The sequence below is a fragment of the Idiotropiscis lumnitzeri genome, chromosome 2, assembly GCF_059441095.1.
Source record: "Idiotropiscis lumnitzeri isolate Australia: NSW breed Sydney's pygmy pipehorse chromosome 2, RoL_Ilum_1.0, whole genome shotgun sequence".
Lineage (NCBI taxonomy): Eukaryota > Metazoa > Chordata > Actinopteri > Syngnathiformes > Syngnathidae > Idiotropiscis > Idiotropiscis lumnitzeri.
In genome coordinates, this window is record NC_142392.1 from 3,926,780 (window position 1) to 3,943,488 (window position 16,709).

At 45.3% G+C, this 16,709-nt stretch overlaps 1 protein-coding gene across 1 annotated transcript in view; it reads right to left on the bottom strand.

Annotated features, from left to right (window-relative positions):
- The window catches only part of wnk1b (WNK lysine deficient protein kinase 1b), a 41,608-nt gene extending 28,346 nt beyond the window's left edge, over positions 1 to 13,262 (bottom strand). Inside the window, 2 exon segments of the mRNA XM_088282277.1 lie at positions 9,250 to 10,677; positions 12,757 to 13,262. Of these exon segments, the coding sequence (XP_088138403.1) occupies positions 9,250 to 10,146 (897 nt within the window). The 5' untranslated portion in view covers positions 10,147 to 10,677; positions 12,757 to 13,262.
- Positions 13,263 to 16,709: the final 3,447 nt, after the last annotated feature.

Consider the following 16,709-nt stretch of genomic DNA (forward strand, 5'->3'; position numbering starts at 1 on the left):
GAGAATCGCGTGAAATGACATAACTTACGCAGGTTCACTAAATTGGTCCAAAAATTATTTAGTTAATAGAAATAAAACGTTTTGGTCAATCCAGTGACAGGCAAGAACAATTAAATGCTCCTCCACTAGATGGCAGAAGACGCACCTGTTGCCATTCATTCAACAGAATAACAGTTGTTCTGATGGCAATCTGGGCTGAACTTGTCAGAGCCGCAACTCGGGAGCGAGCCGACAACAAATATGCGATCCGATTTTTCAATTCAAATAGTTTTTTTTTTGTTTTTTTTATTTACACCCCTAATATATATGTAAATGTGTATATGGCTTCTGGGCGCTTTGCAGTCGACTTTAATTTAGGCCTCACGTGTGGAAAACTAAACTTATAAAGCAAACATGTGAATCATGTGACACTGTTACTGCCGCTTACACCTTCAGCCCACGGGATGGCTATTTTTAGATGTGCAAAAAAAAGAAAAAAAAAAGAATGAACCACAGAAGAGCAAATAGAGCAGAAACGGCAAAACGGTGGAGGAGAACGAGAACAGTTGCGAACTCGTAGCGATGAGCAGCTAACAAAATGACTGAAGCTAACCGGGCTGCGAGGATGAAATTTTGTTTGGTTTATGCAAAATAATTTTCATGAAATGATTTCATTTTGTTTTTGAAATTAGCTGGACTTTTTAATAAGCACAACAAGCCCAGAAGCTTTTGGCTACTGTTCAGTTTTCACATTCATGACGATTTATGGTAGTTCTCAATCAACCTGCCTGCTTTTTTTTTTTTTTTTTTTAATCATCCCTCTGATCCGATTCAAGCTGGTGAGCTGAAACGCGGCTAATGTTTGGGCTAATTAAGGACATTGCCCTCCACAGCAGCGCACTGGAAGCAGATTTCGAGAAAAAGAAAAACCTTCTCGCATTTAAGCTTTAAATCCTGCGAAGAAATGTCAGCAGTTCCGAGCAGCTGTTGGCTCGCGACACTTTGCCGGGGACATGCTACCTTATTAAATAACACCCCGCACTTCTGCCAGCGAGTTCATAGAAAACAAATACCCAAAAACATCCGCAACAGTAAATACATTGCATCGCGTCTCGACTCCAGTTTGTTCCAAGCGATTTCATCACGCCACGAGGACTGACGACGTTTATTAAACTATCTTCCGCATTTGCGCGATGTGCTGACAGGCTAATAGCCATTCAGGCTTACAAAGTGCCAGTGTTGCATGACACAAATTGCGGAGGTGAAGTTTGTGCAACCTGCTTTGCTACCTTTGCGTGCAATTGCATGTTACGCTACGCTACAAACACTTTCCCTTTCGATAGCCGCGTGCGATAGGACAAGCTGATAAAACGTCCCAACACTTTTTGCATACGATGTGTCAAATGCAACTCTATGCAGCAACCGCAAAGTGCGGATGTGCTGTAGACTGCACCGGCAACTTTGACCACAAGGCTGTCACTCACGACAAAACACGGGCTCACATAAATCATGTCATCATACATGACTTGAGATACGAGTGACCCAACTTCCAGCTAACAAACAATGCAAAACGCCATAGACAGGCTAAAGAAGGAAAGAGCACTTAGCTTAATGCTAACAATGTAAAACGCCATTGACAGGCTAAAGGAAAGTGCAGTAGCTTAATGCTAACAACCAATGCAAAACACCATAGACAGGCTAAAGAAACAAAGTGTGCTTAGCATAATGCTAACAAACAACGAAATGCCATAGACAGGCTAAAGAAGCAAAGTGCACTTAGCTCAATGCTAACAATGCAAAACGTCAGAGACAGGCTAATGGAAAGTGCACTAGCTTAATGCTAACAACCAATGCAAAACACCATAGACAGGCTAAAGAAACAAAGTGTGCTTAGCATAATGCTAACAAACAACAAAATGCCATAGACAGGCTAAAGAAGCAAAGTGCACTTAGCTCAATGCTAACAATGCAAAACGCCATAGACAGGCTAAAGAATTAAAATGCACATGTTGAGGGGCTTTTTCAATTCTATTAAAATATAGTGCACGTAAAATGAAATAAGTCGTCATGTGCAACATCCCCCTCACCACAAAAAAGAGGAGTGGAGGCGGGGTCAGACAGTTCCTAAAGTGCGGCGGTTGCTGAATGGGCCAAGCATCAAACCACCAGGGGATCTACAGTCCATTAGTTCCTCACGCTGCCATTAAGCGTGCGCCTCCTTGTCTGCGCTTCACCTCGAGTGCACCTCTCCCATGTCATCTTTGTTATTTTTTTTTTTTTTTATCTCTGTTAAGATGCAAATGGTGAATTAATTTCCAAATAGATTTAAAGGTCTGCTACTGCACGTCACTTATTTCTGATCAAGACGGATGTTTAAACACGCCACCAAGGCACTTGTATTTACGCTCATTCTTTTATCTGGAATCTGCATGTGCAAACTCAGCACGGGAGGTATTCCCGATCAAATATTCATGCAGTGGGGATGGAAGCAGGCTTTCAAATGAGCACGCAAACACTCATAAGAGGGGAAAAAAAAAAAAAAAAACACGACTCCCACCGGTTCATGTCAGACTTTAATGTCTATTTTATTTCCCCACTCCCCCCACCACCCTCAGAGCGGGTCAACGACAGGGCGACGGGGGTTGCGCCGTTCATCACCCGCCGACACAATGAACAGACACGGCGAGGCTGCCCGCGTGCCTACACGCTCATAAAGGACTAAGAGTGGTAAACAAACACAAGCGACCCTTCTGTCAACCCGGCCTTTGTTATAATTCATGCGCGCTTGCGCTGCGTCTGTGCACTAAAAGAGTGAAAATGACAAAATGGCTGCAGGATTATATGTGAATTCAGAATGGAGAAACAAATGTAGACCATTATTAAAATACTCACTCAGGCATATGCTATAGTCATTTTGCCGATTATCGGCTGAAGAATTAAACGCTGGTTTATTTTGGCACGCTGCAGCACACTTCTTTCTCTCTTTGCTGTGCTCGTGGCCCTGCGTGCAGAAGCAGATCCTATTGGTTCCTTGTAGCAGCCAATCAGCGGTTTAACTGCCTGTTTGCTTTTTCACCTCGAGTCACATGTACCACGAGAGAGTTCCCGCGAGCGTAGGAAGGAAAGGAAATAGACTTTGCTGAAATTTTAATAAACGTCAGTCATGCAGATGAGCCTGGGAGCTCCGTGCACAATATTCACTTGAAGATCATTTCCCAATATTTACAATCAAGATTTGACCCACTTTATTGTGAGATAAGCTCATGATGCAATGCCGGCACTTCCTGTCTTATTATCGAGAAAACGCTCATTTCTCTGATAAGTCCAGCACCACAGCGAAGGGGTGGTGGTGGGGGGGGGGGACGCAAAGCCTGTTATCGGGATTCAGTGCTGCCGACATGGACTTTTGGACGCGTTTCATACGTCGACTGGTGATGAGTGCTTTAAATCCAAACAAGCGCAAATTGATGATGTTGATCATGACGACGGCGGGCCGGGCAAATCACGCAGCTGTTCAACCCCCCCCCCCACTCCCTCCCCGTCGCGCGCTGCTGATTACGTCACACGGGGGTGCTTTATGAAGGATTGACTCGTACTAATCTGGCCGGGAACTTCCCATTTCACAGCGAGTGCTTTTCGCTGAGAGATGGCGACTAAAAAACAATTTTTTAAAGTGCTAAATATCTGGGTTTTTTTGCCTCAAGGGGTCACGGGGTCATCCGGTAAGCACAAAACACTCCGCGTCATTGTGCGATCTGGACTTTAACCCGTTGACTCTCGTCGCATCTCAGCAGATGCCATTCCACCGCCGCCGCGCCGCGATACGATGCTATTTTTAGGGCAGACGCGTGGAAGGATCTCTTTGTCCTCTCTGTTGCTGTCGATGCCTCTCTAAAGTCGAAGCGGACGGTGAGAGACGGAGCAGACGCAACGATGCACACCTCAATATCGGACTCGTCCTATTTTCAGAGCGGCGAATAAACTCCCCGGCGTGAGCAATTTACTCTGCTATCCGTCTATAAATACCAGCCGTCGAGGGCTGACGGGAACACTGGCCGACATGTTCATCAGTTGCGGCTGTTGATGCGCGATAACGTTTTTGGGGCGCTCGGGAGTCCGAGCCCGTCTTGTTTTGCGCGGCCTCCCGTTCATTTCCGCGAGCGGCGTATGAAAACACCACATGCGCCGCGGAATGATGAGGGCACGCAATACCGCGTGACCCCGCCCCAAGCTCTTCGGTGACATCTTATTAGGGGAATGTGAGGAATCTGGGAGGGAGAAGACCCCCCCCCCCACCACCACCGCCACACACACCCCACAAAAAAAAAAAGAATTGGGACAAAAGCAGCAAAGGAAGAATGAAAACACTCAGAAGAGAGGATGTTATGTGACATGTGGCGGCGCTTGGATGTGCACCTACTCGGGGCGTTTTACGCTGAGCCAGAATTTTAGACGGGGGGGGGGGACACAAATAAACACACAGTCACCTTTATTTATTTACACGGGGAAGAAGCTGTCTAAAATATCCCAAAAATATGTCTACATCTGCCCGACGTGGCGGATTTAGAGCGCCTCGTTGTTGGCCGTGAGTGCTTGTACAAAAAGAAAAAGAGTTTTCTTCTTTTTTTTGGGGGGGGGGGATTTATTTGATATTTTTTTTTTAATCTGATGTGACAACCAGTATGTTGTCGCGGAAAATCCCCTTTAGGCGGCTCAAACATGTTTGATAAACAGTTTGATATGAAAGGAAGGAGTTGGAGTGATGTCAAGGGTGCGTGGGGTTCTGTTCGGATTAAAATGGCGCGACGCGCAGATGAGTAAAAGGGGAAATAATGAGACGAGCAGACCTTAAATGACAAATCTGATTGGAAAGAGCAAAGCTTATGCAGAAGGGGAGGAGGGGAAAAAAAAAAAAAAAAACAGCGCTTGAGCCCTGTCATCGCGTTTCACTGTACAAGCCATCCAACATCTGCCTGATGCGTTCGCTGTCCCAGTCTCAACCCGTAAAACACAGACGCGATGGCGTCAACGAGAAGTGTCGGAGCAACGCGGCCGGTCTCATTTCATTTGATTGTAATCATTCTAAAACGCATCAGCGAGATATGCTAACTCAAGCGTAATGCAAACACACACACACACACACACACACACACACATTTTGTAATTACAGCACACAAAAATCAGTTTTTCACACAGTCCACCCTCAATCCTTGTGACAGTTTGACCCCCCCGATTGAGCTACTGGAATCGACACTAATGGAATTTTTCAAGGCAGAACGGCCCGACCTCGCCATCCAACACACACACACACACACACACGCGCGCACAACGCAACAGGAAGAGCACGGAGGATGCTTTGCACATGAGGAAGCATCAGCTGCTATGCCTTCCTTTTGTTAGTCACAGCTGCTCGCGAGAGAGAGAGAGACGCGGAAGGTGATGGCGAAACACAGCGCGCCGGAAACCCAAACTTATCTCGCGTGTGAGAACAAATGACCAAATCAGTCGGACCTGGCTGGCAAATCAGGCTGCACTTTTTTTTTTTTGTTTGTTTAAATTAACAATTAAGGAATGCTTGAGTCGCGCCGCTTTTCGTGAAGTCTCGCCTATCAGAGTCATTGCCCTGCGGAAGGCTTTACGAGTTTAGCGCCCATAAATCCACCTGGGCCGCGTTTCGGGGGCCGTGAGGTATCGCAGTAACACATCCCGTCCGTCGTCTGTGTTTTTATGCGTCGGCTGGAATGTGGTTTAGGGAGCTATTAGTGGACTATTGCAAGCGTGAGTGTTAACCCGAAAAACTCATCATTGCTCTCCATGCTTGATTTATCGCAAATAGACGCCCCCCCCACCACCCCCCGAACATTTTTGACATAACGGCGCAATTAAACGAAAACAGAATCACACGAAAAAAATCACCTCGATGTGTCCTCGTCGGGTTGACTCAAGATGAAAATAGAGCAGACTAATGAAATAATGTCCACTCTTCTTGCTTCCTTAAGAGCCACAACATGCTCATTAAATTTAATAATTTTTTTTTTTTTCGTGATCACGAGCCGCGATGATTTAATTCAACATTAAAATCCACTTGAAAAAAAAAAAATATTGTTTCACGCGTATACGTGCTTTATGACATATGTCCACATCAATCAATCAAAGCCAGCTGCCGCTCGCATGTTTTGTCAGGGAAATACGAACCTTCCGTCGGAGCGCCTCACCTCGCCCCCCCCCCGAGGACCCTGCTTCTATTTATCTTACAGCGAGATGTACGACGCCACTTTTACGCTCCTTAATACACTCTGAAGTTCATCTCTTCAGACGTGGGACATTCCGGATTGCAGGCAGACTGGCTGCTTTGTACACAAATAGCATCAATGTTATTTGGATTTCTCAAAGTGATCGGAGACAAAATTACGTGATCGCATGAATGCAACATTGTGCGCTAATAGACGACGGCATTATTAAATCTTGACTCCCGACTCGATACTGCCAAAAGCTACGATAAACGATCCTTCTTTCATTGTGCAACAGATGAATGTGAGTTTTATGAGCAGACTTTAAAGACCCTGTAAAGTTAAAATGCACCACAAAGTTAACAAGCCTGCCAAATTTTGAATGAGAAAAAAAAATAAAAATCGGCATGAAAAACGAGACTTAAAATAAGGTATTTCTCACCGCGACAACGGGGCGCTCTAAAGCCGCCACGCCAGCATGAAGCCGCTAACCACACACTGGCTGCCAAATTGGACTTGTAAACATTTTTTTTTTTTTACAATCACCATGCGTGACGTGCGCACACTCGTGGCGAACAACGAGGCGCTCTAAAGTTATAGTTCCCACTCCGAAATGATTTCTAAACAATTATATCATATTATTTACTGTACTGCGTCTTTAAGCGTGAAACGATTGCGTCATGGCGGTGATTGATGGCCCGTTATTGCTGAGACAGAGAGACTCTTAACCCACCCTTTCCCCACCCCCAAGTGTGGAAGTAATAGTCGTCTGTGAGTGTCGGTGGAGAGGGGGCGGGGTCTAATCTGCCTTGTGTTGCCGTTGAGGGAAATTTCAAGGTCTCCGAGTACCAATGGAGCTAAGAGCCTAAAGGTCACACACATGCAGACACACACACACCACATTGGGTGCCCCTCTCAGTCGTTTCGGTCTTCAGCCCCCCCCCCCCCCCCCCCCATGCACCCCTTTGTTTTCTCCCTTCCTCCTCACCATTCTCACTCACCCTCCTTCCAAGCAAACTTTTTTTTTTAACTCTACCCAGCACTTTGAATTGGAGCACACCGCCCCCCACCCCACCCGCCCCCCCAAATGGCGGCTAAAGGCTGGACATGCTCCGCGTGATCGCCAGTGACACCATCAGGACCACCGCTAGCGCTGGCCTCCGACTCGCTATCATGCACCCCGGGGGCTGCTTTGAAAATTCTTTTGCTTTCAAAAATACTCAAGAGTTCGCTGACGCGACCCTTTTACATCCAGCAGAAAGATAAGATAGTGGGCCCTTTCATCTGTTGGGGAAATCTTCCTCACGTGGGTTTAAGCAATCCAAAGTCATGCATTGCACAATCTAAAGAGTTTTGAAATATATATATATAAAACAATGAAAAGATGAAAAAAAAGTGAAAATATAGTGCAACAAAAATAAAAACTAAAGGGTTTGAAAATTCTATTTTTAAAAATTAAATGAATTAAATTAAAAATTCTATTATTTGAGCATTAAATGCTAAATGTAAGTATCAGACGTTACAAAGTACAGGAAATTAGTAAATGTTAGAAAAAATACAAATACGTCAGCCATAAAATATAATGATTAAAAACCTAAAAATAATAATAAAAAAAAAATCAGGACAATGTTATAAAAGATGAACAAACTAAAAATAATAAAAAAATATTACATGAAAAAAATACAAAATTAAAAACAAATTTTGAAACTAAAAATTAATAAACCCAATAAATAATTGTATGCATTATTATTATAAATGTGAAAAAATAAGTACAAAAATGGTAGAAAAGATGAAAAATAGAAATTAAAGATTTTAGAAGGAAAAAAACGGCAAAATTTTAAAAATACAAACTATTAAAAATTTTTAGACCATAAACTAAAACATTAATCGACAAAAATGTAACCAGAACACAAGTATCAGACAAAATACCTGGAATGTATGAAAATCTATCAAATATAAAATATTGATTTCATATCAGAGGAAAATAAAACCTTCGGACTCGTTTCAACCGTTGCGCACGTGTCGATAAGGAACTCCCACACATCTCCAATTGCCCTGCCCCACGCACTGCGTGAACATGCATGTGTGTCCACACGCATGTAACTTTACTCCAGCCACATGTCGGCAAGTTGCTCCGCCGTCGTTGACACACACCGAGGATCTGTAGGAACCGACTTGCCTCTGCAGGCATCACCGCGGGGCCTCGCGCTCTTACATAACGCACCCCATAGATCATGTTTAAATGTAGCGTTTCACTCCGCTAATCCCCGGGATAGACGCAATCGGACGGAACGACTCGCGTTTTAAGTCGGCCCGATAACCACCTGCCTGGCGCGGCGGCAGATGATGAGGAAGGCGCGCGATGGGAGCCCAATGTTTGTTTCCTGGTAAACAAAGCAGCGTTTCCAAGGCGCGTGGCGCATCAGGCGAGGCTGATTTTAGCTGCTGGGACTGCGGGAGCTGCGAGCAGCATCTTGTGACATGATGAACGAGGGGGGGGGGGTGGAAAAAACAGCTGTGCAGAAGAATCATGGTGTGTCATAGGCCATTATAGAGGATGTACGTTTATTCGTTGGCAACACTTGAGCCAGTGGAAGCGCTTGTTGAACACTTACGGGGTTGCCAAAGTGCATCCAGGAAACGAGTACTTTGCCTCGTTCGCTCGCCGCTTGACACATCCTCCGAGTTGCATCAGCGCACAACAATGCGGCAAGAGCATCCTGTGGCGGCTCATGCGCCACCCCGTCCTGTTTCGCGCCGCTCTTCTTTTTTTTAACGCTCAACAAGCCCGACATTCAGTCTCGGGATTTCGATCACACGCTCGCGACATGTCTAAATCTTGAAGGAGGACTTATTTCGACGCTGGTGGTTAAATCCCACCGAGAATAAAACTAGTTTTTTGCCCCGCCTCCTCTGATTTAAGCATTTTGGCCTGTTTTATTGCCGTTTCACCATTTGTGATTTTCTTTCCCCAATGTGGTTTAAAAATGTTTGTGAAAGACTGGTCTAGAGAACAATTTAAGAGAGAGTGAGGCCATACCTGCAGCTCGCACCACGCCACTTCCACCGTCGTCTCCGTATCGAGCCCCTTGTACACCGTCTTGAAGGACCCTCTCCCGATCTCGATGTCGAACTTCAGGAAGCGTCCGTCCGGCGACGTGCCGACCGCTTTGGTCTCCGCCTCCTCGATATCCTCCTGCACTCGCTTCTCGGCCTCCCGCTGCTCGGCGCGCGCCTTGGCCAGCTCCGTTTCCCGCTCCTTCTCCTCGGAAGGACCGGTGGTGCTGCCCTGAGGCGATTTCCCATCTTTTGGAAGCTCCTGCGTGATGTCGTCATGTTTGTCTCCCGTTTTGTTGTTGGCATCCAGTGCCGTCGAGCCGGGCGCTTTTAAATGTTCTGCACGATGTTCAACAGCGCTACGATTAGGACTTGCGCGTCCTGCGGGGTCCCTGTCGACATTTCCGATTGGTCCCTCTCCAGATCCTCCGCCAAGCCCTAAAGCCGGCTGAGGCGTGGCGCTTTCTCTAGACGGCTCCTGAGCCCGCACCCGGGTATCTCGTTCTGCGGGTCCAGGCCCCGAGGGCTGAGTAGCAAACGCCATGGACGGCCCCCCGCGGTCCAGCGACGACATGAGGATCACGGCCCCCTTGCTGGGCAGGTCCAAGGCGGTGGCGTTGGAGTCGCAAATGACACTCCGGCGGAAGAAGCGGTGCTCTGCCGTCTTGGAGTCTCGGTCCATCGTGTGCCGCCGCTGCCGCCGTCGGACTTCCGGGTGCCCCTCCAGGTGCCCCTCCAGGTGCCCCTCCAGCTTCTCGACCACGTGTGTGTCTGAACTGGCGGAGCCGTTCACATTCTTGCGAGGGTTCGGAAGCGATGGCGATGGCGGAGCCGGCGCCACGAACGTCACCGCTTTGCTGCTGCTTTTGCTTTCCGACATTCTCCCCCCCCCCGCCCCTCAGTCGGACACCACCAAGAAGAAACTCGCTTCTCGTTTCCACTCCTCAACCTCCGGTAAAAAAGTCAACTAAGCAGGAACGGCAATAAAGCATCCTCCAAATAACATTCAGTGTTCTGAACAAGTTCAACAAGACAACTTCCAGTTCCTGCAAGTCCGACTTGAGGGTTCAGGGAACCCCCGAGAGATGACGGGGGGCTTTCCTTTGTACACCAGGGAGGGGGAGCTCAAAAGGCAATCAAAGAAACGGGGGTGCAAGCACTGCAAGGAGGTGACGCTTGGGAGATCAACACCCAAATCCATCCTGCTGCCAACATCCAATCAGGATCCACCAAGACATGGACAGGCCAATTATGTTCTCATGGCCCCCTGAAGCCTGATAAGAGAAAAATATGTCGGGAATCCAAGATCCACTTCGAAGTCCGGGGGAATTGACCTTGGGAGGCTTCTGGATGCGGTTTCTGATAAGGAAAGCCTGGCCTGACCCGGCGTTGTCCGATTCGGTCCTCGTCACTGGAATTAGAAGAAATAAGCATTGAGAATATTGTTTGGGTTAGTCTGGAACAAACGACAAAAGTCACTCGACCGACATGCGCGTTTTTGTTTCCTTCCAAGACGTGTTCCTTGTCATTGATCAATAGGACGAGCGAGTGATCCCAGTCTGGAACAGCGGTGAGTAAACAAATCAAAGGGAGAAGATGGATGCGGCTGCAGTGAAGCGGAACAATGAAACAGAAGAAAATGTTTGATAAAAAGTGGCAACAATGCCCCCCGCGTCTTTGATGATTCCTGCCGGGAACGCCGTGACACAGCGAGGAAACGTTTTTTTTTTAGAGCTTGGAGTTATATAAGGTCATCAATGCATTAATTCCTCCTTAAACTTTGAAGCAATGTCATGACCTACGACTAACAGCACCAAGCCAAGACGCGGCTGATTAGATTAGAGCATTTGGAACACCTGATCGCCGACGAGAGTAGCCGTAAAGCATGTGATGTTTATCTCGAAAAAACATTGCACCGAATCGTGTCGTTTCAATGCAGCGGCCTTTAATTGCTCCGCGCTCCCAATTTATCCCAAAGTCACCACAGCCCGGCTAACCTCAAGGTCGGCCTGCTCGCTGGCCAGTTAGGCAGCTTAGGGAAGAGGTCGCTCAAGAGTGACGGGGATAGAACGCATGTCTGGGAACCACGTTTGCTGATTAATCCTAATTTGGATCAGCAACGAAAAAATAACGTTTTTCCAACAAGTCGGCATGGAAGACTGTCGGTGAAATTCTGCGGCATCAATCACAGTAATGACATACAGATCGCAGTAGATGGCGCCTTTGCGTCACTTTGGATTTTGAGATCAGCACAGATTTTGAAGTGAAGATGACGATGAGGAGGTGAATGTCGTTGGAAGTCAAACAAGTTTAGGCACCTCGCACTCAAACAGAGAATGTATCGCGGTCAAAATCAGCAATCGCCAGATAAGATGCAAATGGCGACCAGCATGTAAAAAAAGCCGCTCATGTTCGAATGTAAAACTGCGCCGCAACAAGCGTACTCCAACCTCGCTCTTTTTAAGGAATTTAAACAACTGCCGTAACGACTTCATAAACCACAGCGATTAACTGTCTGAATGAACCCGCCCGGTTTCCTTTAATGTGTATAACGGAGCCTTCAGCTACTGCTTCTAGAAGCAGACGGATGCCCTGCAGGTTTTGGGGAAGTCACAGCCACGTTCCGGCCTGCTTGTCCAGGTGCCGACAGCCTCGGTCATGCGTGAGACAATAGGTGACGCCGAGTGATGACGCCGCCGCCGCCGCACAGCTGTTTGTCTCATCCGCGGCCAAAAGGCATTTCTGTGATGTGAAGCATCTGAGTGCCACATTCCCGACTTCCACCAGATTTTTGGATTTAATGAACCAGCTCAAATGCGACGTGAAATAACGACGGTTTGTGAGGATGACACACAACTGTCATAGGAAATGAGCCACGAGGAGTGTTTTCGCTCGAATTTCCTAACAGCCCGCCGTTGTCAAGAGGAGTGACACAGTCAAGAAAAGCGCACCCATTTTATCTCGCAGTGGCGATTAGAGCTTTAAACAACATTACTTGTCAATCCTAACAATGTCAAAGTCATTTTAAGTCTTATCACCAGTGGGCTGCGTTAACCAATAACAGATGTGTACTCTATGCAAAAAAAAAGTCATTACTGTACTTCTGCTTTTGATACAAGGTTGTCACATCCTCTGCTGTCCATGGGAACACAAGCGAGGTCAAAGTGACATGAACTGTGCTGTTCACAGGAAGGAAGAAGACAATTAGCATGTTTTTTTTAAAAAGAATGTCTGGAGGAAATTGGAATGTTATTAGATTTATGGAGTACTTGATCTTTTACTTTTCTTATTTTTAACTCTTTTTATCGTCAGGAGCATCAACATCAGATTATCACAGTCTCGTGAGGAAAACTGTTTGCAGTCTAGAAATAGTTCTGGGAAACAATTCATTGACATGACTTTAGGAATATCTTTCAGCATGTGGAGAACACTGGAGAAAATTCGCTTTTGTGCATCTCACAACTCGGAATACACGAGCATGTGCGATTACCTGTTCCATCAATTCTTGCAGATTTGCTGGGCAAAAACTTGATAAAGAGCCTCCCTCCTCTTCTCCTGCTGGGGGGTCCGCTGAGAAAAAAAAAAACGGTGCACACGGCGTGTCACGACAGTGCGTCACATTAAACCCGAAGATGTCTGACGAAAACCCAACATTGAGGGGTATAAAGCCAAAACAACGCCATAACTTCGAATCTCCCTTATCGATAAATGCGAAAAGGAGCTCCGAGGAGCGGGACGCTGCTGCTAGCCGCCAGGCAGACACCTCCCGCCGGGTAGAGAAGCCAAGTTCGCCCGCTGATGTCGCGGCGGTTCTGGAGCTTTCTCTCCGCCTGGTTTTAATCAAATATGCACACTATTTCTTAATATACATCCACAACTTGTCCATTCAGTGTCGTGTTAAGTGAATAAAATCCCCGGAGAGGCTTTTTTTGAGTTCCCAGTTATAAAGCTCCGGTTCGGAGTCTCGTTTCGTTCTGAGCAACTCAACTGCGATGACTCGACAAGGTAACAGCTGCGTCAAGTCCAACGACATTAACCCGGAAATCACACGGAAATGAGCACAAATGACCTCCAAAATAAAACAAATACGGTCACTTCGGTTTGTTTTCCCCCTCATTGTGTACAGCACGAAGGCCCACCAAAAGCTTTTTAATCACACACTGCTAATACGTATAAAACTCATTATTAAGATAATTTCTACTTTTCCCACTAGGTTATATTTCAGAAGCGTTCAACAAGTTTTATTTTATTTCGTGAGATTCCACCGGAACCGTATTCTTGCGTATTACTACTTGTGTCAATTTCACACTCATTTCGTCCAACACGTTTTTATCGTATTTATTCCAGTGTACTGTTTTTATTCGGGGTTTTTGTTTGAGGGGGGGGGTTAAAACACTTTTACAGAGAAGAATGTTGGTGGAGCATAAATTTTAGTACCTTCACCTGCTTAACTGTACCATCCGTCCATTTTCTCTACCGCTGCATCCCCGTTAGGGTCAAAGGTGAGGTGGAGCCTATCCCACCTGACACACAAGCATTCACTCTCGGATTTAAACCGAGGGACTATTTCAGGTTTACTGACTATTTTAAAATGACAAGTTCTCAGCATTCCACCTCAGTCCATTCACCCCGTCCATCAGGCCCTCACTTCAAATGACTGTCAGTATGCATGATTTATTCCATTCTCTCTCATCACACTGACAAGCAGCAATGTTTCACTGGAGGGCATCTGCAAGAGCCACACGTATTCCAGAGCTGCAGATTATATGACACGCAACAGTTGCACCCCGGGGCCGACACCTCCCACTGAGGTGACAGATGAGCCCGGCTGTTCTGTTCAAGTACTCACTATTGACTATTTTTTTAAACCATTTAGCTTTTTTAAACAAAGTAGTACAACAACATTTCTTGTGGGTTTTTTCTTAGCAGAGAAACGCCCTGGCGAAATGTTGCACAGCTCAAAAAGATGGAATCAATATCCTTCTGACATACTGTAAGCTTTGTTCCGACTTTAATAATGAACAGAACAGCTTCTGTCCGCTAATCACTTGCACATCAATGCTTGATAAGAGAAAAATACATTTAAGTATTTTGGGGTAATGGAAACCACACAATTATGACGATTGTTGTGCATTTTAAACCGGGAGGTGAACCAGCGTTGAACAGTTCGTAACTGCACTGTAGCGTGGTGTTATCTTGACAAAAGGCAAACACGATGCTTTATTGTGCTCTGCAAAAATACGAGGAAGCAAAAGAGGAAGCTGTAAAGTATGTGATATTACATATTCGACCATGAAGAAGTGTCAAAATGCATTTATGAGGGTCGAGAGGCTGAAGGCCACATGCTGACTGATATCAACGGTGCGCCAATCCCGCTTGTTTTGCGTGCCACGAAGCTAAATCTGTCCCCCCCCCGGCAATTAGCGCAACACAACTGGAAAACGGCGTGACCCCGAGTGTATGAGGTTGCCGGTAATCTGGCCTGCAAGATCGGCGGGTTGCAACAGGTCGTAAAACCCGAGCCGAATCGGGTTACTTTCACTCTCGCTTTGAGCACTTTCTCGTCACTTCTTCCGCTGTCTGATTCCTCTTTTCATCATCTTGGGTCCTTGAGGACAAAAAAAAAAAAAAAAACAATGACAAAAATAGAGTACTTAATCACATTATCAGTTGATTACTAACAGGTTTTTTTGATAGTCGATCACAAGCTTTAAAATGACAATCAGGAATAGTAGTCGACTAGTTGACTAATCGACTAGTCGACTAACTGTATTTGTCAATTTTTTGATAAGTTCAATTTTTCGGGGGGGGTCATAATTATTTATGATTGTTTTTTTTTTAATGCGAGTATAAGGAAGCTTCACTACTCAATGATTTTCACCATTTGCGAGCGAGTTAGTTGACTAATCGACTAACATTTTTTGCAAATTTTACTATATGGTAAATTTTTGGGGGTCCTATCTTCTGCTATTTTTTTAGGAGCGGGGGCTAAAATGTCACCTTGTTTGTAATTTATTCTGTAGGCGACTACTCATTGATTTCCACCATTCACTGTCGAGCTAGTCGACTAATCGACGAACACAATTTTACTATTTGTTCGATGTTTTTGTGGTGGTTCTCTCTTCTGCTATTTTTTTTTGGGGGGGGGGCAAAGCCCTTCTTATTTGTTATTTCTCCTGAATGTTTTTTTTTTAATTTTTACTTACATAAAAGGAGGGGGAAAAAATCCTATCACTCGTGATGCATTTTAAAACCAAAATGTTCTTGCAGCTTCACCAACAAACAAGCCTGTAGTAAATCCTTCCACCAGAGAGTGTCGCTAAAGAGCCCAATCTTGATTTCTCTATCAAAATGTCTTTTTCTATCTCTCCCCATACTTGTGGAATCCCAACTACAGATGTTCTCAATCCCCGGGTAACTGTCCAATTTGGAGGCAATTAAATCAAACTAGCGCTCACCCCCGCAGGGCTTGGATGAAGTTGGAATATGACGTTGTGGTTTGGTTGTGCACTGTAATTGTGTGTTGGGAATTCCTCAGCGGGGTGGATGGGAATGGGAGAATCTGCATTCACCTCAGCGATTATCATCCTCGTGGGCAGCAACACAAAAGCTGCACTTTATGTAATTTTCTTCATCTTTGCGGACAAAGGACAGAAACCATCGCAGGAACCCGGCAGCCCGTCTGCACTAATTTGCCCCTAAATAGCCACACTTTAAATTGCTAAATTGAAAAAAAAAACAGAAGAAATTCACTCAAGCACGGATTATTCTGATCCTAATTTAGACGACCTGATTGAAACTCAAGAGAGCAAAATTTAGCATGCACATAAATAGCACTATTTAAAAAAAAACAAAAAGGCCTACAGCACAATATTTTATTGCAGCCAAATGGGACTTGAGTTTTTTGTTGCAGTCAATGCAAATTTAAAAATCAGGAAGTGCTTTTTTTTAATTTATAATTTAATTAATTCACTTAAATTTGATAAATTTTAAATTTATTATTTATTAAAAATGCTATTCATTTCTTTTAATTAATTTAATTATAAGACATTTATATGACAAATAATGTTTTTTTTTTTTGATGGATGACATTCTATGTATACATTTTGCATACATAAATTTGCAGAATTTCCAAACACACATCATCTTTGACTCGTCCGTTTTCATCGTGCATGCATGACGTATCCCTGAACTGCTCCTTTACTGTGAGGCGACTGGCACTGCCTGGTTAGTGTGTCCTTTTTGTGCACGTGGGGGTGCGTGTGTGTGTGTGTGTGTGAGACAGACAGCAAGAGACCAGCAGAGCCTGGCACGGAAAAATGAGAGTGAAGGAGACAAAGCGTGTTAAGACAACAATGAGACGGACTGACAGACACAAAAGCGATGGATTGTGCTCGCGCACAAAAGGTGTCACATGTCACCACAGCTCATTTGAAATATCAT